The 26,103-nt window shown below is 38.4% G+C and overlaps 1 protein-coding gene and 1 long non-coding RNA gene across 3 annotated transcripts in view; one reads left to right on the top strand and one right to left on the bottom strand.

Moving 5' to 3' along the window:
• The window catches only part of LOC139078876 (uncharacterized), a 61,196-nt gene that overhangs the window by 32,994 nt on the left and 2,099 nt on the right, over window positions 1–26,103 (top strand). The gene's annotated exons all lie outside the window — the stretch shown is intronic.
• The window catches only part of MROH9 (maestro heat like repeat family member 9), an 83,046-nt gene continuing 68,689 nt past the window's right edge, over window positions 11,747–26,103 (bottom strand). For both annotated transcript variants that reach the window (XR_011532040.1, XM_070591054.1), the window contains exons 18-22: window positions 25,261–25,413; window positions 25,042–25,158; window positions 24,337–24,439; window positions 14,050–14,112; window positions 11,747–12,253 (exon numbers count right to left, since the gene is read on the bottom strand). Coding sequence is in view for 1 of the 2 variants with exons in the window: in XM_070591054.1 (XP_070447155.1) it covers window positions 11,943–12,253; window positions 14,050–14,112; window positions 24,337–24,439; window positions 25,042–25,158; window positions 25,261–25,413 (747 nt within the window). In the remaining variant the exon portion in view is untranslated. The remainder of the gene's footprint in view (window positions 12,254–14,049; window positions 14,113–24,336; window positions 24,440–25,041; window positions 25,159–25,260; window positions 25,414–26,103) is intronic.

The raw sequence follows: 26,103 nt of genomic DNA, 5'->3' as shown, positions 1-26,103 counted from the left end.
AAGGCTTGGCTTTTATGTACCACTAGCGCTCAGGCTCCTTTTATCTCGCTCCTCCTCCTGTGGTCCACAAGATGGCTCCTTTTCTTCCCAGTGGTATGACCACATTCCAAGCAAGAAGAAAGGGTGTTATCCACCTTTAACCATTCAAAATATGATACTGGAGAAGGAACATGGTAAATGCAATAAAAGCTAGGGTTCAGAAAATGGGAGGATGGGAAACAGTCCACACATACCATCAAATCCTGCTGGACAGAGACAGTGAGGACTCCGGGCCCTAGCATGGGAGTAAGCTCATTGGTTGGACATTTTGGCAACTCCTGGTCCTGCTTTCTGAGAGAATCTCCCTTGTCCATTGTCCTCTGTGACCTGGATCTTTCCTCTTCAAGGTGGAGATTATGATGGATGCATTTCTAGGAGTTTGTCTGGCTTTTGAAGCTCAGGTTTTTTTGGTGTGACTTTGGGTGCACTGAGATTATTCTAGTAATCAAAAACTGTTGTAATCCAGGCTTGGGGTTTCTTTGACCAATCTATTCCATCAAAATAAGCAGGCTTGCTGTCTGTTTGCTTGCAGTCATTTTCACACACAAGAAACAACAGCCAAGGAGCTTGTAAAGACGTACTTTTTATATATGAAAATTCTGATCTTTTACTTACCGGCTTCTGTGCTGCCTCTTTAGATGGCTCCTGCTGTGAGAAAATTTGAGAAAATGGAAAATGACAATACCCTTAATCCCATTTACAATAGAGACTTTTGCATAATAAAATTTTACAAATTTATATTTTTGCAAATACAAATTTTGCAGTCACACTAATTTTACCGCCTAAACTTCTGCTTGTAATGTCTTCCGCTTGGAGTTGGCTTTCTTAACTCTGTACATCTACAGGCTATGGGACTGTGGCAGATAGTATTCCCCCTAAATGTGTGCAACTTTATTTCCAATCCTCCACATTCTTCTTACAATCTTACTGTGACATTCCTCCTATTGAATGATGGGGTCTATGTTCCTTTCTCAAGCATCTTGGCAGACTTGTGGCTACAGCAGAAGTGACACAATGTGACTTCCAAGCATAGGTCATAAAAAGCAATACAGGTTCCTTTGGGTTCTTTTGGGATGCTTGCTCTTGGAGCTCTAGGAAGCCCAGGTCACATGGAGAGGCCACGGGTTCTGGCCGACAGACCCAGGTGAGTTCCAGTAACTGCCCCTTCAACCTCCATTCACGTGAATGTTTGGGACCATTCCATCAAACAAAATAAAAGTAAAAAGGGTCATTTTCACATAATGCTGAAAGTGGACACGCTGATGACATGCGAGATGATATAGAGACACTAGTCTAGACGATAATTAAATAAAAATGCTTTAATTGCAGATTGATGCATTAAAGACATAAATAATTGCCATCAGTTAGAACCTCTGAAGAGAGATACTTGGAGGACTATTATTTACTCTGTAAAACACGGAAGTTTTTGTTTGCTCAAAGCAAGAGTTTTATCAAGATAACTGACAAGCAATTGTTTTTAAGTTTGAGAATTCTCACTTTGCACACTTTTTTGAAAGATAGTTACTGATTTCTTAAAGGGGATTAAATATTCAAAATGGTAAATGAATAATTTGAAAGACATGAGACTTTAAGGAAACACAGTGAGTGAGTATATTGAAGGTACAAAGCAATGATAGGGAAATATAAAAATTTTATATCAAAAAGTTCATTTTGAAAACCCTATCTCTCAAATAATTCATTGTTTGACTCATAGAGAAGCTATTATATGTATATATTTGCCAATATGTCTGAATTCCACATAAGACATTATATTAGCCAAGATATTTAAGCTACGCTTTGGGAATACAAAGAAGCTGAAATCCAACGGCTTAACATTAAAAGTGTATTTTTTGCTCATATGACAGTCTAACATGGGTGGGCACCTTTTCTGGGAAATTGTCCTTCAAGTAATAACTCAGAGATTCAAGCACCTGTCATCTTGTGAAGCCATCCTCTTTAACAAATGGCCTCTGATACAGAAGAGAAAGAGCGAGTTTAATACTTAACCACTCAGAGACAGAAGTGACACCCATCACTGTCACTCACATGTGACTGGCCAGAACTAGTCACTCGGCCAACCTAACTGCAAGGGAGTCTGGGAAATCTCCTCTTCCTATGTACTAGAAGGGGAAAAAATAGCAAAGGATCTAGCTACTCTGTGTCACAAATTCTGTCATTAAACTGATTATACCAATAAAATCAAAGCACTATAGAGTCGTCCATTTTCACCGCTGTACAAAAACACTGGCTCCGACTACAACTCTACTCTTGTCAGTCCAATGGAAGAATTTTGCTGTTGTATACCAGGCCAGACCTAGGGAAGCCACACCTGGCTAAGGAGCCAGCGTGTTACCCAGAGGACACAGCACTGGAGCTGAGAGCAGGAACTAAGTGAGAGTATTGTCTTCCTCCGGGAAGGGGGACGTTTTGGTGGTATGAAGAGTTGTGTTATGTTCTTCATTCTCCTCCAGAAAGGATCCTTTAGACTCATTTATTTGAAGACACAATTGATGAATACTTCTCCATTATGCTAATCCTTCCTGAGATACAGTGTTTGCATTTTAACAGGGGTGTTTTTATGGCAAAGGGTAAACAATTAAAACTGTAACTTCAGGCTTTGGGGAGGCTGGGTGCTTGGAGAGGGGCTGTATTAGTGAGTGAAGACTCAATCACTGCAATAAAGAGATCTGTAAATGAAAGGCTAAAACAGACAATTCTTTATGTTTCTTTAATGTAAAAGCCCAGAATGGGTCAGGCTTGCTCTGAGAAGCCATCTGGATATCCAGGCTGGTGGGGGCTCTGCCATATTCCAAAGGGAATATTATTGTCTGCAAGGTTGAAGCTGAGTTCCACATCCACATTCATACAGCAGGAAGGATAGAGCAGATGTTTAGGGTATGAGATTTCCTCCTTAAGCAGCTAAAGTGATACACTTTGCTTTGTGTACAAAGTGGTGAGAACTCTGGCCTCCCCTAGTCCCAAAGGGGCTGGTCTCTGGCTGAGGAGCCATGTGCCCATGTTGGGGCAATCAGCAGACTCCACCGTGGAGTGCTTTCCTTTGCCTTGAATTCGCTTCTTCAGACCTGCCTCATATGCTCCACTGCCATGGAACTCCACGTTCAGAAGTTATACTTTCTTTCTCTTATTTGAAAAATAGGGACCGGCCCCGTGGCCAAGTGGTTAAGTTTGCATACTCTGCTTCAGTGGCCCAGGGTTTCACTGGTTTGGATCCTGGGTGCAGACATGGCACTGGTCCTCAGGCCACGCTGAGACGGCATCCCACATGGCACAACTAGAAGGACTCACAACTAAAATATACAACTATGTACTCGGGGGATTTGGGGAGAAAACGCAGAAAAAACAAAGGAAAAATGAAGGAGATTGGCAACAGCTGTTAGCTCAGATGCCAATCTTTAAAAGGAAAAAAAAATTAAAAAAAAAGAAAAGGAAAGAAGATATCTCCGTTGTTATGATGGTCGCACTAGGCAAACCGTTCCTTACAGTGTGTTGACAACCCTGGCAAGTAGCTTGTCCATGGGTTTGGACTATAATACTATCACTGACTTACAGACTGATGCTATTCACCAAATACATTCGCTGGCTGATCTTCGGGCCTCATAAGGATACACTGAGCAGACAGGCCCTGATGACCGAACCTTGCCCTTTAGTCTAAGTGCACCTGAGGTTGTGTAACAGGAGCTCAAGGGAGATTCCCCTGGGGTCATGCTGTCTCAGGCCGGGTGGGAGTGACGCACGTTCCAGCAGAGGCTAAAGCCATCACCACTCCTCAGGATCCTGGTACAGGGAGGGTAGGGTTTGCTCAGGAAGTCAAGTCAGTGTGCTCAAGGAGAGTGGGACTGTTTCCTATCATTCTTTCTTTTTCTTTTTTTTTTAAATCGAGGTATCACAGAAATAAAAGAAATAAACCTAAAATTTGCATGGAATTGCAAAAGACCCCAAATAACCAAATCAATTTTGAGAAAGAAGAACAAAACTGGAGGCATCGTGCTCCCTAATTTCAAACTATATTACAAAACTATAGGAACCAAAACAATATGGTACTGGCATAAAAACAGACAGATAGATCAGTGGAACAGATAAACCCATGCATATACGGTCAATTAATTTATGACAAGGGAGCCAATAATATACGATGGGGAAAGGACAGTCTCTTAAATAAATGGTTTTGGAAAAACTGGACAGCCACATGCAAAAGAATGAAACTGGACCACTATCTTACACCATACACAAAAATTAACTCAAAATGAATTAAAGACTTGAACATAAGACCTGAAACCATAAAATTCCTAGAAGAAAACATAGGCGGTAAGCTCCTTGATACTGCTCTTGGCAATGATTGTTTTGAATCCGGCACCAAAAATGAAAGCAACAAAAGTGAAAATAAACAAATGAGACTACATCAAACTAAAAAGCTTCTGCACAGCAATGGAAACCATCAACAAAATAAAAAGGCAACCTACTGAATGGCAGAAAATATTTGCAAATCATATATCTGATAAGGGGTTAATATCAAAAATATTTGAAGAGCTCATATAACTCAATAAGAAAAAACCAAAAAATCTGGTTAAAAAATGGGCAGAAGATCTGAATAGACATTTTGCCAAAGAAGACATACAAAAGGCCAGCAGGTACATGAAAAGATGCTCAACATCACTAATCATCAGGGAAACGCAAATCAAAACTACAATGAGATGTCACCTCACACCTATTAGAATGGCTATCATCAAAAAGACAAGTAATCACAAGTGTTATTACTTGTGATGTGTGAGGATGTGGCGAGGATAGGTGAGGATGTGGAGACAAGGGAACTCTTGTGCACCGTTGGTGGGAATGTAAATTGCTGCAGCCACTGTGGAAAACAGTGTGGAGGTTCCTCAGGAAATTGGAAATAGAGCTACCATATGATCCAGAAGTTCCACTTGTGGGTATTTATCTGAAGAAAATGAAAACACTAACTCAAAGAGGTATCTGCGCCCCACGTTCATTGCAGCATTATTTATAACAGCCAAGACGTAGAAACAGCCTAAGTGTCCATCAGTGGAGGAACAGATAAAGAAGATATATATATATACACACACAATGAAATATTAGTCAGCCATAAAAACGATGAAGTGTTGCCATTTGCCACAACATGGACAGAACTCGAGGGTATTATGCTAAGAGAAATAAGTCAGAGAAAGACAAATATTGTATGATCTCTCTTATATGTGGAATCTAAAAAGCAAAAAAAAACAAAAACAAAACAACACAAAATCAAAGTCTCAGATACAGAGAACAGATTGGCGGCTGCCAGATGTGGGGCAACGGGGGTGGAAGAAATGGGTAAAAAAGAAAAAAAGTTGAACTTCTGAATGGAAATAAGCATCTCTAACAAAAGTAAACAGCAAATGAATGAGAAAATGAAGGCAAGTGTGCCCCCGACCTCGGCGCTGGCACCAAGGGTTCCATTTCAAATGCTGCTCAACCATTTCCCGGAGAAGCCACCCAGGAAAGTCACTTTACCTTTCTCATCCGATGGTTTCCTCATCGGTGAAACAGGGAGGGTACTGCCATGGCTCAGATGAGATGCTGCCCGGGGTCTTTATTTCTGTCTGACTGCCAACATCCTCTGAGTCCGAGGAGCCCTTCCCCAGAGAGCCAGTGAGCTGCCAACTCCATCCTCCTGCCTTTGCTGCACAATCTGGGCTGTGGTCCAGTCTGCCACTGCCCTCTCTTGTTCTTGCCCCTTCCCAAGGTGCTGCTTCATCACTTCCAAACTCTGTAAGTTGCCCCGTTAAAAAAAAATTGAGGTAAAATTCACATAACCTAATAGCAATCATTTAAAAGTAATTTAGTGACATTTAGTATATTCATAATGTTGTGCAGCCATCATCTCTGTCTAATTCTAGAACATTTTCATCACCCCACAAGGAAATCCCATATCTCTTAAGTAGTTACTCCCCATTGCTCCCTGGTCCAAGCGCCTGGAAACTGCTAATCTCCTTTCTGTCTCTGTGGATTTACCTATTCCAGATATTTCATATAAATGGAACCATATAGTATGCGGACTTTTTGTCTGGCTATTTTCACTTAGCACAATGTTTTAAAGATTCATCCATGTTGTAACATGTATCAGTACTTCATTCTTTTTTATGGCTGGATAATATTCTACTGTGTAGATATACTGCATATTGTTTATCCATCCACGTGTTGATGGGCATTTGGTTTATTTCCGCCTTTTTTTCTATCACTTTTGACATAGACACTGTTAGGTAATTTTTTTCCTGAGAAGTTCGGTGTTCAGCTATCATTGACTTGGTAATTTAACACACTAGATACTTTTGCATTTTAGGTCTTGGCTAAAATACATCACACTGCTGGAGGAAGAGGCTAGAGAGAGCCCAGCCACGTTCTGGGAGGAGCTGGCTCTGTGGCTCCTGCAGAGCTGTGTGTCAATCCCGTGCTCCTGGCAGTACCTCCCTAACCTTAGGCACTTAGAGAGCCTTTCTTCATCTGCAAGTCTGGGATGGTAAGGTTTGCCTTAAAGTGTTACCATGAAGATTGCAGGAGATAACATTTATGCAGGGTAACTTGCACGGTGACTAGAGTACCTTGCACTTGTCAGTTTCCCTTCAAACGTAGAAAGCCTTTAGGGTATGTTTCAGAGAAGACTGGCTGCCAAGATGGAAGATGTGTTGGGATCACCCCAATATGCCTTTCTGATCCTAGGTGTCAATTGCAAGCTCCAAGGCTTAGCCCAGTTGGGTCTGGTTGGCAAGCTACAAATTCCTTTTGATTTCAGGGTGGCACCAGCTACTTAAAATTTCCTATTCCTTTAATTGCACCCTTTCCTCAGACCTGTTAGTTCACTCTTTCATTGGACCAAACCCAAAAAACTCCACTGGGAGCAAAAAAAAAAAAAAAAAAATGAATGGGAAAGAATGCTTTTCTCAAATAACTCTCATCAGTTGGAGAAAACAGACCTGAAAACAGGCATTTGAAATCTGCTGTAATAAATATTCTGACTCTGTATGGAATCATAGAAGGAGGACACTCCAGCTAGTCTTAAGAAGCCAGGGAAGAGTGCCAGGAAGAGATGAAGAACTGGCTGAATCTCCAAATCAAGTGCGAATTGGTGATTCACTATTTATCAGCCTGGCATCAATGTCTATTTAGATATTGAAAAAAAAAAAGCAAGCTATACTGGAAAGTAGACTAATACAAGTGTATTAAAATTCTAATTTTTAATTTGCCGGATGCTTAGAATCCTGACTGTGCCTGTCTAAAGAGCAACTCTTTTAGAATTTAGATATCTTTATTTAGATCTTGAAAAAAATATCTTTTTAAAATAGTGAAACAGTCTCTCTTCCCCTGCTGCCTCACTCTATTGTGGAAGAACTCAGTGGCAATATCTTCTCAGAATCAGGCATCTGGAAATGCTTAATTTGTATCCTTATTTCCCAGTACAGTGCCTTGCTTACATTAGACACTACATAAATGTTTATGTGTACATGATTGCTTCCTGTCTAATTGGTTGCTATTAGCAGGCAAATCATAGATAAATTTTATGAAGTTTTTCTCCACACGTTCGACACAGCGCTGAATGCTGGGGATACAGAAATATCTAGATCCCACCTCAAGGAGCAACTAACACATTGACTCAGAATACTGTCTTTCCTCTAGACTCACCAGGACTCTTAACAAACGCTGATGCCCAGGCCTCAGGCCTAAAGATTCTGATGAAAATGGTCTGGATTGAAGTCTGCTTATTGGTATTTTTTTTTAAACTGTCCAAGTGATTACAAGGCACAACCTGGGTTTATACCTGGCAGGAAAAACACATCCATAAAAAGGCAAATACACGGTATAATGATGAAGAGCCCTGGGTCTGGAGTCCTTGAGTTCAGATGTACTGCTCTCCTCTCCCTAAGTTGCGTGACGATTTACCCACTCTCTCTAAGACTCAGATTCCTTATCCATAAATGAAAGCGGTAATAACACTCAACTGCTAAGATTTTTGGGAAGAATAAATTGGATAATGCAAGTAAAGCACTTTGTACAGTATCTGTCATATAGTAGCCATTCAGATTTTATCAATTATTATTGTTCTTTTGTTTGAGGGTGTAGGCAGAGTGTGCTACGGGAATACATTGAGGACTAGAGAAGGTCTCTCGGTGGGAGGGTATTTTCTTCTCTGCCAGGTGCCACCATAATTTTGTTGCGCAAAATGGAGGCCAACTGTCATTCCTGAAATAGTGACTTCATCAGGGACCACTTGCATCCCCTCCACCTACATGGATATCAAAGGCAATGGAGTGTATGCTAGTGCCTCATCTGAACAACGGGGCAAAAATATCTCTTTTTCAGGGTTATGGTGAAGATGAAATAAAGCAATTACATGAAAAGTGCCTATCACATAGTAGGTCTGTAGCAAATGTCAGCCCCTTTCCCTATACCAGGGCCACAGCAATGTGTCCAATCAAGCTCAGGATTAATCTTCCCTTAAGCATAGTTACTGACACATCTGACCACCCAATATCAGAAAACCTGGTCATGGGTTTGTTCATTCATTCATTCATCCAGCCATCCATCCATGTGAAAAATATATATATTAAATACTACTACATGTATGGCACTGTGACAGCCCCCGTGGATACAGGTGTGACCAAACAGACACAATTTATGATATTAGGAGCTGATGTTTTAGCAATGGGATCAGAGTACAGGCAACTACTTGTACTTTTTTCATTTAATTTGTTCCATAACTAATTATCTAGTTATTGTTATTGCGGTAAGTGCTACAAAAGTATATAGGGGTTCAGAGAAGCTTCCTGTTGGAATAACTTGTGGATTGGAATTTGAAAGATGGGTAGGAACTGACTGGGTAGTAAGAAAGGAAGAGTGTCTCAGGTATAAGAAGAGCATGAGTGAGGGCCCTAATGCATGGGTGACATGAGGAGCTGAGAAGGCTGGTACCTTTAGAGCAGAGTAAGGAGGTGGGTGTTGCATGGAGTTGGCAAATCATGCAGGGCCAGATCCCACAGGGCATCAAAGGTCATATTAACTATTTCCATCTTACCTCTACAAACAATGGGGAAGCTTGCAAGGATTATTATAATTTTTAAAAAATGAGAGTGGCATCATCATGTGCTAAGGGGAAATGTGTAATTCAAAACCACAACTGTCTACTCAAGAAAGTAGAATCTATGGAAGAGATGCATTTATGTCTTCAGAGCAAGTGGAAGATCTGGGTATCTAGGTTGGAGTTGGAACCTGTGGAGAGCCAAGTGTTTTAGAAAATAAAGTGAAAATATCTCAGAGTTCCTGGGGGAATCAGGAAATTATGGGGTGAAGAGAAGTGATGGGAGGGAGAAAGAGAAGAGCACTAGGAGATGATGAAATAGGTTACTGTGTAGGTTGAGAGTGAAGGAGAAATCCCTGGTGGTGTGGTGGTCTAACAGACGTTGAAGAACATGTCCACTATAAACATCACAGACCATCAAACCTTTTATAGAAACCTTAAAATTTGTATACGGTCCACTATACTCATTTTTTTGTCAGGGGGAAGAGACAGTTATGATCTGGTTTGATTTGTTTTGTTTTGTAGAAATCTAGGCATATTAGTTTCCTATTACAGCTCTAACAAATTACCACAAATGTAGTGTCTTAAAACAGCACAGATTTATTATTTTACAGTTCTGAAGGCCAGACATCCAAAATAGGTTTCAATGGGCCGAAATCAAGGTGTTGGCAGGACCATAGTCACTCTGGAGACTGTAGAGAAGAATCCATTTTCTTGCCTTCTTTCAGCTTCTAGAATTGCATTTCTTGCATTTCTTGGCTTATGGCTCCTATCTTCATTTTCAAAGCTAGCATTATAGCATCTTTTAAAAAAATCACCTCCCACCTTCCTCTTGTAAAGACTGTTGTGATTACATTGGGCCCACCTGGATAATCCAGGATAATCTCCCCATTTTGAGATTCTTAATTTAATCAAATCTGTAAAGACCCTTTTGCCATGTAAGGTAACATATTTGCAGATTCTGGCGATTAGGCATTGGATACCTTTGGGGGGTCATTATTCAGCCCACCACAGCAGACATCCTGCTAGTGTAGAAAATGGGAAAGGAATTTGCCCTGACTTTGAAAAGTGAGGTCTTGGACATCTAAGTAATATGAAATAATACAGATTAAGGAGAAAATAAAGTCATCCATTCTTTTATTATTTCTAATATTAAGTAACACTCATAAATATCTGAAAATTTTTGTTGAAGCACTAGGGCAATATGTCCTGTTCGCGTTTCATTCACTTGGCAAGTGTTCATTGAGTATACATCAGGTACCAGGCACTGTGGGTGACAGAGGACTCAACCAAGTGTAAGATACAACATTTGCTTTCAAGAAACTTCAATTTTATGGGACAGAAAAAGGAAATTAGTAACTGCAGTACAGTCTGATGAATGCAGTGAAAGGTATACAGAGCGTTACAACAGTCACCTGCTTGACCCAAGGGGCCTGGAAATTGCATCTCAGATGTATCAGTCAGGGTTCAATTAGAGATGCAGAACCAGGGATTTGATTGAAAGCAATTGCGGGAGTGGGTTAAGTAGTCTCTGCAAGGCTGCCGTCTTCACATTGGATGCTGGAGTTTAAAGTCTGCAGGGTAGACAGTTGGGAAGGGAAGAGAGGATGGGTGTAAAGTGGGAGAGCAAGGTCAAGGTAGAACCCACAAGCTGGGGACTTTGTCAGTCTCTTACTGCCGCCAACATCGATGATGATGATGATGATGATGCAGGTGTCCTGCAGGAGAAGCTGTTGTCCTTTGTCAACAGAACTAAACCCATCTGGCCCCGAAGTCAGAGAAGCTGGAGGAGGACCCAAGGAAAGGTGGAGCTGCTGGTGCCCCACACCAGCGAGGTGAGCCAGCAGAGAAATGAAAACCTGTGCAAACTGCAAGTCGACACATTACAAGGCCACAGTATGTGCATCAACAGAGGAAAAGGGGCTTTCATCTAACAGCAAGTAGTTTATTGTGGCTGGAATGGTTTATGCTAGGGTGGAAATACAGGATTGGGAGGAGGCTGAGGTGAGAAGAATGAAAGATGAGCCTTCAGTCAAAACAGATCACTGAGGATCAACATTCATACATCAACTCTCTTATAAACCAGGACAAAGTGTCTGGCTGGATCCTGACGGCTGTGGAGAACCACTAACTATGATGGACTATCTAATTTTCATTTTAAAGTGTTTGAGCCAATTAGCACAGCATAATCTTCCCCCCGAGTCTCACCACTCCCCATTTTTCTTTCCTCTCAGTTGAGAAGTGACAGTTTTATCCACCACAAACTCTCCAGCTTCCCCCAACACTCTTCTTGCCTCAGTGTCTCTACCTGGAATACCTTTCCCTGCTCTCTTTCCCCTTCCCCTGCAAGTTCCATCTCCTGCTTTGTAGACATGACCCCAGGCAGCATTCATTCCGGCAGGATGAAAATGACCATATTGTGTGTCACTAGACTGTGACCTTCCCGAGCATGGGAACGTTGTCTATATTATCCAAATATGTATGTGTGTGTATATATATATATGTATGTATGTATATATCCTTGTATGTGTTGTCCCCATTGCCTAGCACAGTGTCTGGCACTTTGAAGGTGTTCAGTAGATGCTTATTGATTGAATCAAGTTCCAGGAGCTTCTCATCAAACACTTTGTTTATATGATTTTTCAATTTTATTAGTGGATTTGATGAATTAGGGCTTCTGATTACTGTCAGAAAGAGAGAGGCAACAAATTCTCAGGTTTCTATATTTAAAAAGAGAATTAAGAAGAGACAGTCAAGGCTTCCAGAATCCTTTGAAAAAGCATCTACAAACAGACTTAAGTTATCAAGAGGGAAAGGAGAATCATTCCTCTTCAGAGGCACGAGTGAACCTCTCATCCTTTCCCAAAATCTCTTCAAAATTCTCATCCATAAGGCCTTCTTTGTCATTCTTGGTTTCCTTAATCCCCTCAGGACTGCCTGTCAGGTTGTTGTGCTGGTTATAATTATAAAGAGGCTTCAATTTTTTGGTGTAGATGAACTTAAACAATCTTTGGAGGCTTTGTTTAACATTTGAAGTGTTCAATCCATTGGCTACTTCCTTAAAAATGTTGTGGGTTATTTTCGCCAACTCCCTAATCACAGGGTCTTCATCCCAAAGCACTCGGTCAACAGCTATAACAGCAGAAGGGTCTTTAGTTCAAGGCATCTCTCTCAGAGTCTGAAAGTCCTAAACTTGAATAGCCCCACCACCTTTCACAGAGTCCCCCTCCTTCCCTCCCCACACTCTCAGTTTTCATTACTTTGACAAATAGCACCCAGGAAGTTTTATCTGCTATCACACCAGATTTTATTAACAGAAAAACAGAAATATTCACTAAACATTGACTGAGTGGCTATCATGTGCTGGGTATTTCTGATAGATGAGCAAAAATATATATTCATGAAGAGGTTCAATATTGCTCATAATAATGAAAAAAGTTGGAGTCAGTCAAATGTTCATCAATAGGGAACTACTTAAAAATTAGGAATATCAGAGGCTACCCCAGTGGCATAGTGATTTAGTTCATGCTCTCTGCTTTGGCGGCCCAGGGTTTGCGGGTTTGGATCCTGGGTGTGGACCTACATACTGCTCATCAAGCCATGCTGTGGCAGCATCCCACATATAAAGTAGAGGAAGATTGGCAAGGATATTAGCTCAGGGACAATCTTCCTCACCAAAAAAAAAAAAAGGGAATAATGAATATCATAAAATGAACTAGCACATACATGGACATGATGATGTAGATCCATATGTCTTGGCATGAAAAGATGTTTATGATACATGAATAAGTGAAAAATGTTATAAACAGTTATGATAGTCTTAAAAATAAATATGTAATAGTTTATATTCTTAAAAATGTCTGGAATAATATATATACTAAAATGTTAATATCATTATACCAAGACACTGGGCTTGTGGGAAACTATTATTTTCTTTCCTAATGAAAAGAAATAGAGAGGGAAAAACAGGATAGATTTAGAAAAGAGAGAGAGGGGAAAGAGGAGGAGGAAGAAGAGAGAAAGAAGAAAAGGATTCTGAGAGACATGGAGGGAGAATTACAGTACTTAGCATTTCGAAGGCAGTAAGTAAACAGACGTCGAATAAACAAGTGAATGAATGAATAAATGAATGAAGAAGGAAGGAAGATAAAGATGTGTAAATGTAAGTTCATCAGCTGTAACAAACGCATCCTTCTGGTGGGGGATGCAGGTAATGGGGGAGGTCACACATGTGTAGGGGCAGAGAGTACATGGGAAATCTTTGTAACTTCCTTTTAATTTTGCTGTAAATCTAAAACTGCTCTAAAAAATAAAGTCTATTACAACACCCCCTCCAAAACAGAAGGAAGGCAGCCACCCTATTGTCTACCTTGACTGTTATAATTCTGATCCTGATGGGGAAATAGACGGAGGCTAAGAGAGAGATGCCGAAGATGCAAACATTTTGATAGAATAAACATTACCTTTCTTAAATTCCCTTTGGGGCAAATGTACATTGCGTTCCTCTAAAGTGTAAATTCTTGGAGGAAAGGGACTTTGCTTTGTTTGCTGAAGATACACCTCAGCAGCTAGAATAGTGCTGTCACATAGTAGATGCTGGAAAAATATTTGTTGGATGAATGAGTGAATGAATCCTCAACTCTCTGTAGTTCCCAAGAGCTCTAGGATGATAGCTAGGTCTCAGGTAATGAGTGGGATAGATGGAGAAGTTGAAACAGATTGAGAGAGACAGAGAAAGGAAGAATGGAAAAGAAAAAAAGATGTCCCTTAACCCAGTCCGTCAATTGATTCCCCCAACTACCACCCACCACTCCCACTCTCCTCCCATCATCCCTGGCACAATTATAGAACTCAGATGTTAATCAAATCACAATGGTGAATTTATTTAGACCTATGCATAAAGATTTCACTATAGCCTCAACACTTACCCTCAAGCATGACTTCGATTTCATCTCTGAGTAGCAAATGGCCACCCAATTTTGCCAAGTACCCTATGCACAAAGTAAAATTAAAGTTACCCCAAAACACATCATGAAAACACATTCTCCCATATTATCTGGCTACCTTTATTGCTTTCTTCAAAGCAAAGCATCTCTAGATTATCCTTGAATCACCTTTTAGTGCTTTCAAGTAATTAGTATTTAGTAAAACTTGTATTGAGTTATATGTATGTGTATAAATGTGCACAAATCGTAATGGCACGGTTCAGTGAATGACCACAAAGTGAACACTTCTAGCTACCACCTGGGTCATTAAATAGTATATTACTAGCATCCCAGAAGCCTCCCTCATGCCCTTCCCAATCTGCAACTCCACCCTTCAGAATACATTCTTTCTTGTCTGCCTCCTTTTGTTCAACATTATGTTGTAAGATTAATCCATGTTCTCTAATATAGCAATAGTTCATATATTTCTATTTGCTACATGGCAGAGGTTGGCAAACAGTTTTCTTGAGCCATAACCATACTCATTGGCTCATTTGTTTACATATTATCTCTGGCTACTTTCACCCTACAATAGCAGAGTTGAGTAGTTGTGACAGAGACCACATAGTACTTGAAGCCTAAAATATTTGCTATTATTCCTTTTACAGAAAGAGTTTGCTGAACGCTGCTATATGATATTCCATGCTATGAATGAAGCATCTTTTATTCATTCTGTTGATGAGGGGCAATGTGTTGTTTCCAATTGGTGGCTATTATGGATATGATGTTATTATGGGCATTCTTGCACATAAATTTTGGTATGCATTTGTATGCACTGATGTTTGGTATATAGCTAGGAGAGAATTTATTGGCTAATAGATATGCTTTTATTCACCTTTAATTGTTACTGTCAAACAGTTTCCAAAGTGGTTGTACCAACTTTTACTCCCACCAGTAGTGCACGAACATTTTCATTGCTCTACATCCTCTCTAACACCTGATTTTGTTAGTCTTTTTCCTTTTAGTCCTTCTCATGGGTTTGGTGGTAGTATCACACAGTGATTTTAATTTGCTTCATTTGTGAAGATTCATAAGAGTTTTGTATATTTATTGGCCATTTGGACATGTTTTTTTGTGAAATGCCTATTCAAGTGACCTTCCTGTTTTCATATTGAGTTGTCTGGCCTTTTCTTATTTATTTGTAGGCATTTTATATTCTGGATACTGATCTTTTTAAATGTTAAATGTTACCCACCTTACAAATATCTTCCTACTCCATGGCTAAACTTTTCCATTTGTATTGTTTTTTGATGAACAGAAGTCCCCAGTTTTAATGTAGGCCAATCCATCATCTTTTTATTTATGGTTATTGATGGTTGGCATTTTTTTAACTCAATTGTTTAGTTGTTTATTGATAGTGTATAGAAACCCAGCTGATCTTTGTCTATTGATGTTGGACCTAGAAAACTTGATAAATTAACTGATTCAAATAGCTTTTCTGAATTCTTTGCATTGTTTTAAATATGCAATTATTTGTCTGCAAATTTTGAAAGTTTTACTTTCTTTTATCCAAACTTATACATTTTATTTCTTGTTATTACTTTATTTCAGTTTTGGAAAATTTTTGTTTCCAAAATTCAGTTTTGTTCCTCCAGCTCAGTGAGATAGTTAAAATTTCTGCACAGTTTCTCAGCCTTCCAATTACCGTTTTTGCATTTAGAATTGGCAAAATCTAAAAGGCAAAATAATCCAAATATCAGGCCTATTTCTTTTGGTTTTTCTATGCTTCTGTTCTGGATCACTGCCTTTAGAAGGCTCTCCAATGTCTTCAGATAGGTTTTAAAAGTCTTTTTGAGGATGTTTTTATTATCCTCATTTTACAGACAATAAAACCAAAGCTCATAGAGATTAAAAGTAACTTGGCAAAGGGGCTGGCCCCGTGGCCGAGTGGTTAAGTTTGCGCGCTCCACTGCAGGCGGCCCAGTGTTTCGTTGGTTCGAATCCTGGGTGCGGACATGGCACTGCTCATCAAACCACGCTGAGGCAGCGTCCCACATGCCACAACTAGAAGGACCCACAACGAAGAATATACAACTATGTACTGGGGGGCTGTGGGGAGAAAAAGGAAAAAAATTAAAAAAAAAATCTAAAAAAAAAAAGATTTCTTTAAAAAAAAACGTAACTTGGCAAAGGTCACATAGCTAGGGGTGTTCATTCTGAGATTTGAATGCAAGCTTATCTGACTCATACTAATATTTGGTATTGTTTCTGCTTCAGTCAAAATACTGACCACAAAAATCACAACAATCGATCGATCATTTTTATAATACAATCTACGGTAAAGTTCAAGATACTCTGTTGGTGGGTGGAGCATGGGCTTAAAAATTTCAAAATAATACTTGAAACACAAACCTGTGTTGTAAAGGTATCCTTAATTGCCATGCTCTTCTATCTGTTTAATTTGTAATGCAATGCAGTTCCTTTTAGAATTAGATTGAAGATACGAATAAATGAACGAAAATTTCCTATGTTGGAGAGTATTAATTTCCCCTACTATCAAATTACCTTTTTTTCCCTTTAGTTCTCTTACTAAAACTATTGAGTTTTGACTGGACACATGGCCACCCAACAGATGAGTAGATTTTCAAAACTTCTTTGCTGCTAGGAGTGGCAACACACCTATCTTCTGGGCTAATGATCATTTAGCAGAAGTGATATTTGCTCTTTAAAGAGATGGCTGTGTCGGGGCCAGCCCCATGGCCTATTAGTTAAGTTCAGCACACTCTACTTGGCAGCCCAGGCCCGGTTCCCGGACATGGACCTACAGCACTTGTTCGCCATTTGTCGAGGCCATGCTGTGATGGCATCCCACATACAAAACAGAGGAAGATTGGCACAGATGTCAGCTCAGGGTGAATCTTCCCCAGCAAAATGAGGAGGACTGGCAACAGACGTTAGCTCAAGGCCAATCTTCCTGAAGAAAGAAAAAAGATAGAGAAAGAGATGGATGTGACTGAAGTGGTTGCAGGAGCTGGGGCATTTTGGACCTGATGTAGGAAACTGTTTGATGGGAATTCTAGAGCTACAAAAAGCTGGCACTAGTCTAATCAGACTGTTAGATGAGAGAGAAATAAACTATTATGTTGTTTAAGCCTTAGTTATATTTGGGTCTTTCTTATACCGCAGGAACTTATTTCATAAATACAATATTACCACCAAAGGAACAAAACAGGTGGCAAAATTAAGCAAAAACACCTAAAAATTAAATGGCCCTATTGAAAGTCACAAATAACGTTCAAACAGAATTTGATGTATTGAAGAACTTGGCAGATTAACTAAAATGCAGACCAGGCTCACCCGGCTGTGATCGCAGCTGGGTGGAGAGAGCAATGGGTGGTGGTGTGCAGGCGGGCGAACAGGAAGCACACCTCCGTCCACAAGTGGGGTTGACAGTCAGCTCCGCTCAGTTGCTACCACGCAGAAACGTGGTTCAGGGTAGCCTTATCTTCCCTTTCTCCCCCCAAAATAATTAGAAATCCAGATACTTATGTAAAAACTCAAATTTTAAATGTTGACAGTTGTGACACGCTTCTAGCTGCCAATCCAATTTCATTGTCCCCTTCTTGCCTATTTAAAAACTCATAATTCCAAGCATCTCGTGGAACTAATGGTGGCACTGTGACAGTTATGATCCTAGGGGAGTCTAAGATAAATCACTGGCTGGGACTTTGAAGAAAGCTTTTTAAAATTGGGTTGACCTAGCTACACCTTCTGCCCTTTACTTTCTTGTTTTTCCCCTTGGTGTAACACTTGAAATGCTGAAGGTAATCAGAAAACACAAATGAGGATAGAAGCCACATGCTAATGATAGATGGCATTGTAAGGCCAATGATGCTGTGAATGTCTATGTACACACATCATTTCTCACGTGTGAGTATATCAGAGGATAAATTTTCTTAAGAGGAGATTACAGAGTCAAAAGAATATGCATTTCACATTTTGATGGATGTTACCACACTGTTCTTCTTAGAAATTGTAGCAATTCACACTCTCACCAGTAATTGGATTACCTACTTCCTGTAACCCCGCCAAAACCATGTAGTGTGAAACTTTTTGATCTTTGTCAGTTTGATGGATGGAAACATTTCGTCATTTCAATTTGCATCACTTTTTGGATGAAGTTGTGAAAATTTTATTTTATGAGCCAAATAATTTTTTTTCATGTTCTCTGTCTGTTTTTCTAGTGGGTTGTCTTTTCCTATGGATTTCTAAGGATTCTTTAGACAGTAAGAACTCACCCTTTCTATGTGATAAATGTCAAAAGTATTTTATCCCAATTTGGCTTTTGACTCTGTTTATAGTCATTTTTCCTGGCAGAAATATGTACTTTTTATATAGTCTATCAGTCTTTTCTTTATGGTTTCTGGATTTTGACTTTTACTTAGAAAGATACTACTCACCTCATGATTGTAAAACAAATTCTTCCATACTATTTTATCTAATTTTATTTATTATTACAGTTTCATTTTTCTTATTTGAGCTTTTGACCATCTGGAACTTATTTAGTGTAAGAAATGAGATAGGAACAAAATAATTTTTAAAATTCCAGATGGCTCACCAGGTGTCCCTAAATCATTTAAGGAATATTCTATATTTTCATCACTGTTAGTTAAAGCTAATGATTCACTTTCTAAAATACCACATGCTTTGGGGCTTATTTCTGGATCACATTTTGTTCCACTTGTCTGTGTGTTCGTTCCACGTGATTTTGATTACTGTAGCTATATTAATATCTGATAGAGCTAGTCCTCTCTCTCTCTCTCTCTCTTTTTGGGTTAGAATTTCCTGGAGGTTCTTGCATGCTAACTTTTCCACATTAATTTTTTTCTACATTAATTTTAGAATCAGCATGTCAATTCTCTTAAAAAAGAGCCCTGTTGATATTTTAATTGGCATCTCATTCTGTGTACAGATTCATTTCGGAAAGAATTGGCACATTTTAAATTTTGACTCTTTCCTTTCCAAAATATGGTTTATACCTTTCTATTTACTCAAATCTTCTTTGTGTTTTTCAGTAATGTTTGCAAGTTTTCTTCAAAGAAATATTGCACACGTTTTAAAATTTCTTTTTAGATCTCCCTTCCGCCTCCCGTCTGTCCATTTTTCCTTCCTTCCTTCCTTCCTCCTCTGCTCCCCGTGTCGTCTCCCTCCTTCCCTCTGGGACTCTCCCCACCTTCCTCCCTCCCTCTTTCCTTTCTTCCTTCTTCCTGGCTTCTCCTCTTCCTCATTCTTTCCTTCCTTCTTTATTTTTCACCTATTGTAAATGAAATCTTTTCTTCCACTGTATTTTCCAACAAGTTAGTTGTTTTTGTACAGGAAAGTTATTGATTTTTAAGATGAGCATAATTTAAAAGCATATATTTTTAAATTAAAAATATAATACATACAAAAAGGTATATATAATGGATGTACATTTTAAAGAATTATAATAAATTGAACATTCACATGCCCTGCTACAGGCTTAAGAAATAGAAAATACCAGTGCTTTTCAAGCGTCCTCTAAGTCCTCCCACAAATAGATTTCCTTCCCTCTCCTTCCTAGTAAACCATTATGCCGAATTTTGCATGGACTATTTCTTTGGTTTTCCATACAGTTTTCTAGCAAATTAGTATGGATTCCCAAATAATGTACTTCTACTTGTGTGTGCTTTGCCCTTTATACAAATGGTATATATTCTTTTTTTTCCATGCTATGTTAGGTTTTTGGCGTTCTTCTATTTTGGTGAGTGGAATTATTTTTTTTTTTAATTTCCTTGTTATCTAATGTTTCATTTATTATTATACAACAATTATTTACCTACCCTACTTGTCATGGACGTTTGGATCATTTCCAGCTTTTCTGCTATTACAGATAGTACTGAAGTGAACTTTTGTTCATCTGTCTCCAAGTACACTTATGCAAGAGTTTCTCTAAGGCATACAATACCTAAGATTGGTATTTGTGGCTCATAGGGACATTATGTTCAACTTCAGCTTGCAAGACAATGTCTATTTTCCAAGTGTTTGTATCAATTACTACTCCCAGTATTACCAACAAAAATTCCCATTGCTCCACATCTTTTTCAACCCCATGATATATGTGTGTGTGTATAACTCTAATTTTTTCATTTAAGTATAACATACATATCAAAAAGTGCATATGTCATAAATGTACAGCATGTGGAATATTCACATGCTAATCATATGTAAGGTCAAGACACAGGACATTATCAGTAACCCAGAAATCCCCTCTTAGGCTTCCTTTCACTGTCCACAGCATAAACATTATCCCAATTGCTAATACCACTGGTTACTTCTAGCTGTTTTTGTATTTTATACCAATGGAATCATACAGTATGTACTCTTTTTGTGACTGGCTCTTCTTTCTCAACCCTGTAAAGTTTATCCACATCGCTGTGTGTAGTTGGAGATTTTTTATTTTTCTTTGCTGTGTAGCATTTCATTGTGTGAATCTACCACAATTTATTCATCTAAATATTGACTCATAGGATTGAGTTATAACTAATAGTGCTTCTTTGAATATTCTAGTGAATATTTTTTTGTGAAAACATGTATGTATTTCTGTTAGTATTTACAGAATTCCTGAGTTATAGGATATGGGTGTGTTCAGTTTTAACAGGTACAACTGAACAGTTCTCCAAAGCAGTTTGTAAATTTTCACTTCCAACAGCATGTGAGAGAGTTCCGATTGTTCCATATCCTTAACAACACTTGGTATCATCAGTCTTTTCCATTTTAGACATTCCACTGGATGTATAATGGTATCTTATTGTGGTTATAATTTGCATTTTCCTGATGACTAATGATGTCAAATATCTTTTCACATGTTTGTTGGTCATTCGCTATCCTTTTCTAAGAAATTTCAGTGAAGTCATCATCCATTTTTCTATTAGGTGGTCTTTTTCTTATTGATTTATATAAGTCCTTTATATATTCTGATATTATTTTTTTGTTAGATATCCATATTGTAAACATCTCCTTACATTTGCCTTTCCTTTCTGATAATGGTGTCTTTTGATGAAGAGAAACTCTCAATTTTAACATCCATTTTTCTTTTCCTATATTTAAAAAAAATTTTGCCACTCTGTTGATTGTGAATTGGAATGTTATTGTTGTTTTAGTCTGCATGCCTCTAATTATTAATATCATTGAGCATATCTCACAAGGTTATTTGTATTCATGTTTTCCCTTCTGTGAAATTTCTCTTTTCATGGTCTTTATTTTAATTTATTCGTTGTCCTTTTTATTTTTTCTGCTATTGAATGTTTGTATTTTGCTTAATAGGTTATTATACTTAATATATTTGGGATATTAACATGTTTTGTTATATGTATTGCAAATATTTTCTCCCCATATGTTGCTTGATTTTCATTTTTTTGTCTTTAGAAATATTTTGATTACTTTTGGTTATAAGGACATTTTCCTACATTTTCTTCTAAAAATTTTTAAAGATTTGTGCTTCACATTTACATGGCTTGATACACCTGGAATTAATTTTTATGTAGGGTGTCAGCCAGGAATTCATGTATGTGTGTATTCCCAATTGTCTTAGCATCTTGATTAGACAGCCCATCATTTATCATCTGATATACACTGCCACTTCTGATTTATACATTAGCTCTCTATATGTGTGGATCTGTTTCTAGGCTTTCTATTCTGTTTCATGGGTCTGTTTGTCTTTCCTTGGGTCAGTAACAGACTATCTAAAATTCTATAGCATTGTGATAAAGCTTTATAACTGGTTGAATTGGTAGCCCACATTTTTTTCTTTAGGAGTATCTTGGCCTTTTGCTCTTCCACATACATTTGGAATCAACTTGTCAAGATCTATACAATTATCTGGTTTTTTACTATTACATTGAACTTGTTGATGAGTGTTTCTCAACAGGTGCTCAGTGGGGTTCTAGATAGGATAGTTTGTTTGCGAATAGCACTGTCACAATTAGTATGCTGAATACTAAGCATACTCTTGTCCACTAAATGCATTATCAATCTGGAAGCAAGCTGGCAAGGTAGCTTGGGAGATGTAGACCATAGCGGTCAGCTTCTTAAGGCATAGAGAAAAGCAAAAGATGGTGGAGAATGGACTGGGAGATGGAAGTCCGCAATTAAGTAGCTATTGCACATCCTTTGCAATAGTTGATCCTTTCAATCTTTAGTTGGCTGAATTCCATCCTTCAATGATATCTTCAAGAAGGATTCACAGCAATTATTTTCCCTGAGTTCTTCTGTTTTTGAAAATGATTTCCTCTTATCATCATGGTTGGATATAATTTTGCTGATTATAAAATCCTTCAGTTACAATTTTCCGTCCATTTATGATTTTGCAGGCACGATTCTACTTTATTTTAGAATTGAATACTGAAGTGGAGAAATCTAACACCAGATTTATTTATTTTGTAACTTAAAGGTGACTTCTATTTTTTTTTTTTTTTTTTTTTTGCCTAAATGCTCCAGGCATTCTTTAACTCTAAAGTCCCATAACTGTATTAGGAAATGTCTTAATGTTTCATTCTGTATGAAATATTCCCTGAAAAATTGTTTACCATCTTGGGCCTGCCCAGTGGCATAGTGATTAAGTTTATGTGCTCTGCTTTGGTGGCCTGGGGTTTGCAGCTTCGGGTCCCGGGTGCAGACCTACACACTGCTCATCAAGCCATGCAAAGTAGAGGAAGACTGGCACAGATGTTAGCTCAGTGACAATCTTCCTTAAGCAAAAAGATTTATATTGGCAACAGATGTTAGCTCAGGGCCAATCTTCCTCATCAAAAAAAATATATATTATTTACCACCTCAGTATATTTAATCAGGCCTTTTTTATTTCTTAAATTAAATGTTTGAATACTTTTTTCCCATTATAATTGTATATTTTTCTTCTTTAGTGATATCATTTATGTATATTTACATTTCTTTCATCTATCTTCTATACCTCTCATTGCTCCCTAATTTTTCAAATCGTTTCTTGTTGCTTTCCATTTCATTTTGCTAGCATTTCTCAACCCTGAACTCCTGTCCCTTACTGGGTTGAATGAACAATATGTATTTTCTCTTCTGCTGGTTGCAATGCAGTTTTTGTAATGGTTATGTATTTTTTTCTTCTACTTTCCCCCCTACACTTTGAAAGCTTATTTTTCATGTGCTCCTACTATCCTATCATATAGTCTCTGTGTGCTCGTATGTATACTTTAGATCTTTATTTCAAAAAGCTTTGGGTTCACAGAAATATTTATCATGATCTTCATGCTCTGTAGAAACATTTTCTAAATTTGTTTTTCTTTTTTCTTTCCTCTCTTTTGCCCCAGCGAATACCCTGTAGAAAGACAATGCCATTTCCTTTTTGATTACTTGTTTTTGGATCTTGCAATATTATATGCAGAGGACTGTTTGTGGAAAGTTCCAGGGTAGAATTCAGGATAGCAGGAATTCTTTCTAGTTTGAAATAAAGTTCTTATGACACAAGGCTTTCTGTGAGTGTGTGTGTGTCTCCTCTCTGATCGACACAGATCTAGTGCTGATGATTCAGTTTGTCTCCTACCCTGACTAACTGACAGACTCCTGTCTACAAGGACGATGGGACGGTGTATTTCCTTGTTCCGTGGTGGCCCTGCTGCTCCATCATGCCAAATAGCGTCACGGAAAGATCCCACCACCGAGTCAGGAACTCACTTCCTGTTGTTCCAAATAAAGCATTATCGGTTTTGATGTTCGTGGAGAGAATCTAGTGGAAAAACCTAGTCAGGTTTATCAAAGATCAAAAAAAATTTCGTTGCCTTCTCTTGGAATCTTCCTGTACTCCCCTCCACCCCTATGTTTTTTAAAAGTTGACTGGATTTGGTCGCTCTTCCTCATCTATTGTAGTTTGCGATTACAGATGTCCCAGCTTTGTTGAAGATGGTGTTTATGTTTTTTAATATTCGGATTCTTTGGGCAGCAATTTTAAGTGGTGAAGAGGAATAATTAGTAGTGATATGCCACCATCTTAAATTTCAAAATTCACCTGTTGATTACACTTTATATAATAATCTAATCACACAGCTGTACTCACTGTGAACCATAAAATAGAGCTCTATTCTCATCACACCTATTAACATCTATTCATCATAGACATCACCATGACAGGTGCTGTCCATCACAAAGAAAATTATGATTTCTTCAAGGAAGACTTCCGGCTGCTACCCGATTCTGTACATTTTGAGGCAAATTAGGAAATGAAAATTGAATTTTATTTACCTACTAAGATAACTGATGTTCTCCTCAGATATGCCCGAGAGCTCCTCAAGAATCCTAAGGTATCAGATATCAAATCTGTAATGTAGTTCCCACGAGAAAGAAGCTAGAATAAAAAGTAAAAACAATACTCTCTCAATTGTTGAAAAAGCACATTGACTGCCTCCATAGTGGCTTCCAGAGAAAACAACTTGGTTGCTTATACCAAATCCAGACCAATTTAAAACTTGGGGATTTTTATGTATGAACTTCACCCTTCTGCTTTTGTGTATTATTCAATTTATTAAATGAGTCCCAAGACTGACTTGGTGTTTCCAACCTTTGCTTAGCATTCTTCCATCCCCACTTGTCTATCATTGCAGTTCATGCTGGTTTTCAGAGGACCAGCCCATTGTGCGGTGACAAAGAAATCCCGGTTTTTCTTTTGATGATCTGGAAAGCTGTTCCTACCTTTAAACCCACCCATAGCTCAAAGTAGGTGGGTTGGAGGAAGAAAATAAGATAGATGATCAATGTTGAGGCAAAGGAAGTGGGAAACTTTAATTTTCTCTGGTCCTAAGCCCTGGATGTAATCACTCGTTTGTTATCTTTTCTTCGCATTCCTTCTCCAAGACCCGCTCTTGTCCCCACAACACTTTTCGCCACTTTGGGTATCCTTTAAAGTCCTGTCTGTAACTCTTAAGGCAGTAAACATGAGGAGTCACTTACGAGATTGTTACAGATGTTGAGTACCACCAGCTCAAAATTGTAATACTCGTCTTTGAGCAAGTACGATTTTGACCAATTTAACTCTAAGGCACAGATTTCTAACGTGTATTTACATGCCTGTGAAGTGGAAAAGAGGTCGGTGAGGACCTATTCATCCAGTGTTACGCGAAACACTGTGATTCTCTGCAAAACTAGGAAAAACAAGATCACAGGACTTACTTTAACTACGCTTGTCTCTGTGTCCTCCAAAAACAGGATCAGAGGCACCAAGCCCATAAGGACCACATCATTCAGCATCCATGTGTATTGACTCATGTCTTTGAGCAATTCACCAAAGTGTCGAATGGCCATACTCCGAATGCCTCCGTTATGCTGGAACATGCACACAGAAAAAGGTCTCATTTAAGCATTACTAGGGCTTCTTTCTTTAAGCATTTCTATAAACATTTTCATATGTATGTTTAAATATATTTATATACTATATGTGTATATATACTATATATGTATACGTACATATACACATATTTATGAAATTATTCCTATCATTTATTTTTAGAAAAGATTCACCTTGGGTCTGTCTAAGTAGTCAGCTCTTCTTTTGATTTTAAAACAAGATTTGTTTACCAAAATCCAAATTCCACTAAAAAAATCCCCTGTGAAAGTAAGTTTCCTAAATTTAGGAAGACAGTATTTAATAAAGTCCTAAACATATAAACTGGAACAATCTGTGTAACTTGGGGATAATTTCTACAAAAACACTTAAAGTAACCACACTGTGTTCAAATGTTGCAGGCCTTTGCAGAGGTGCCGGTGAACACCAACGAGACCTCTTTGCACACTGGCATAGAACCAGGTTTCCAAGGACTTGCTTATGCCAAATAGGAAGGTGATTAGATTATAAATATTCTAGAAGAGAAAAATTGCAATTTCTTCCTCTGAAAAATTGTTAGAGGAATAGGTTAATTTTTAAAAATATAATATCACCTGCCAGTTTTTAAGACATGTTTATGATCTTTTTTTATCTCTTCATTTCTGTTCTCAGGAATATATCAGATACATTCC

This window comes from Equus przewalskii, chromosome 23 (assembly GCF_037783145.1).
Source record: "Equus przewalskii isolate Varuska chromosome 23, EquPr2, whole genome shotgun sequence".
Lineage (NCBI taxonomy): Eukaryota > Metazoa > Chordata > Mammalia > Perissodactyla > Equidae > Equus > Equus przewalskii.
This window is presented reverse-complemented; position numbering and strand designations above follow the sequence as displayed.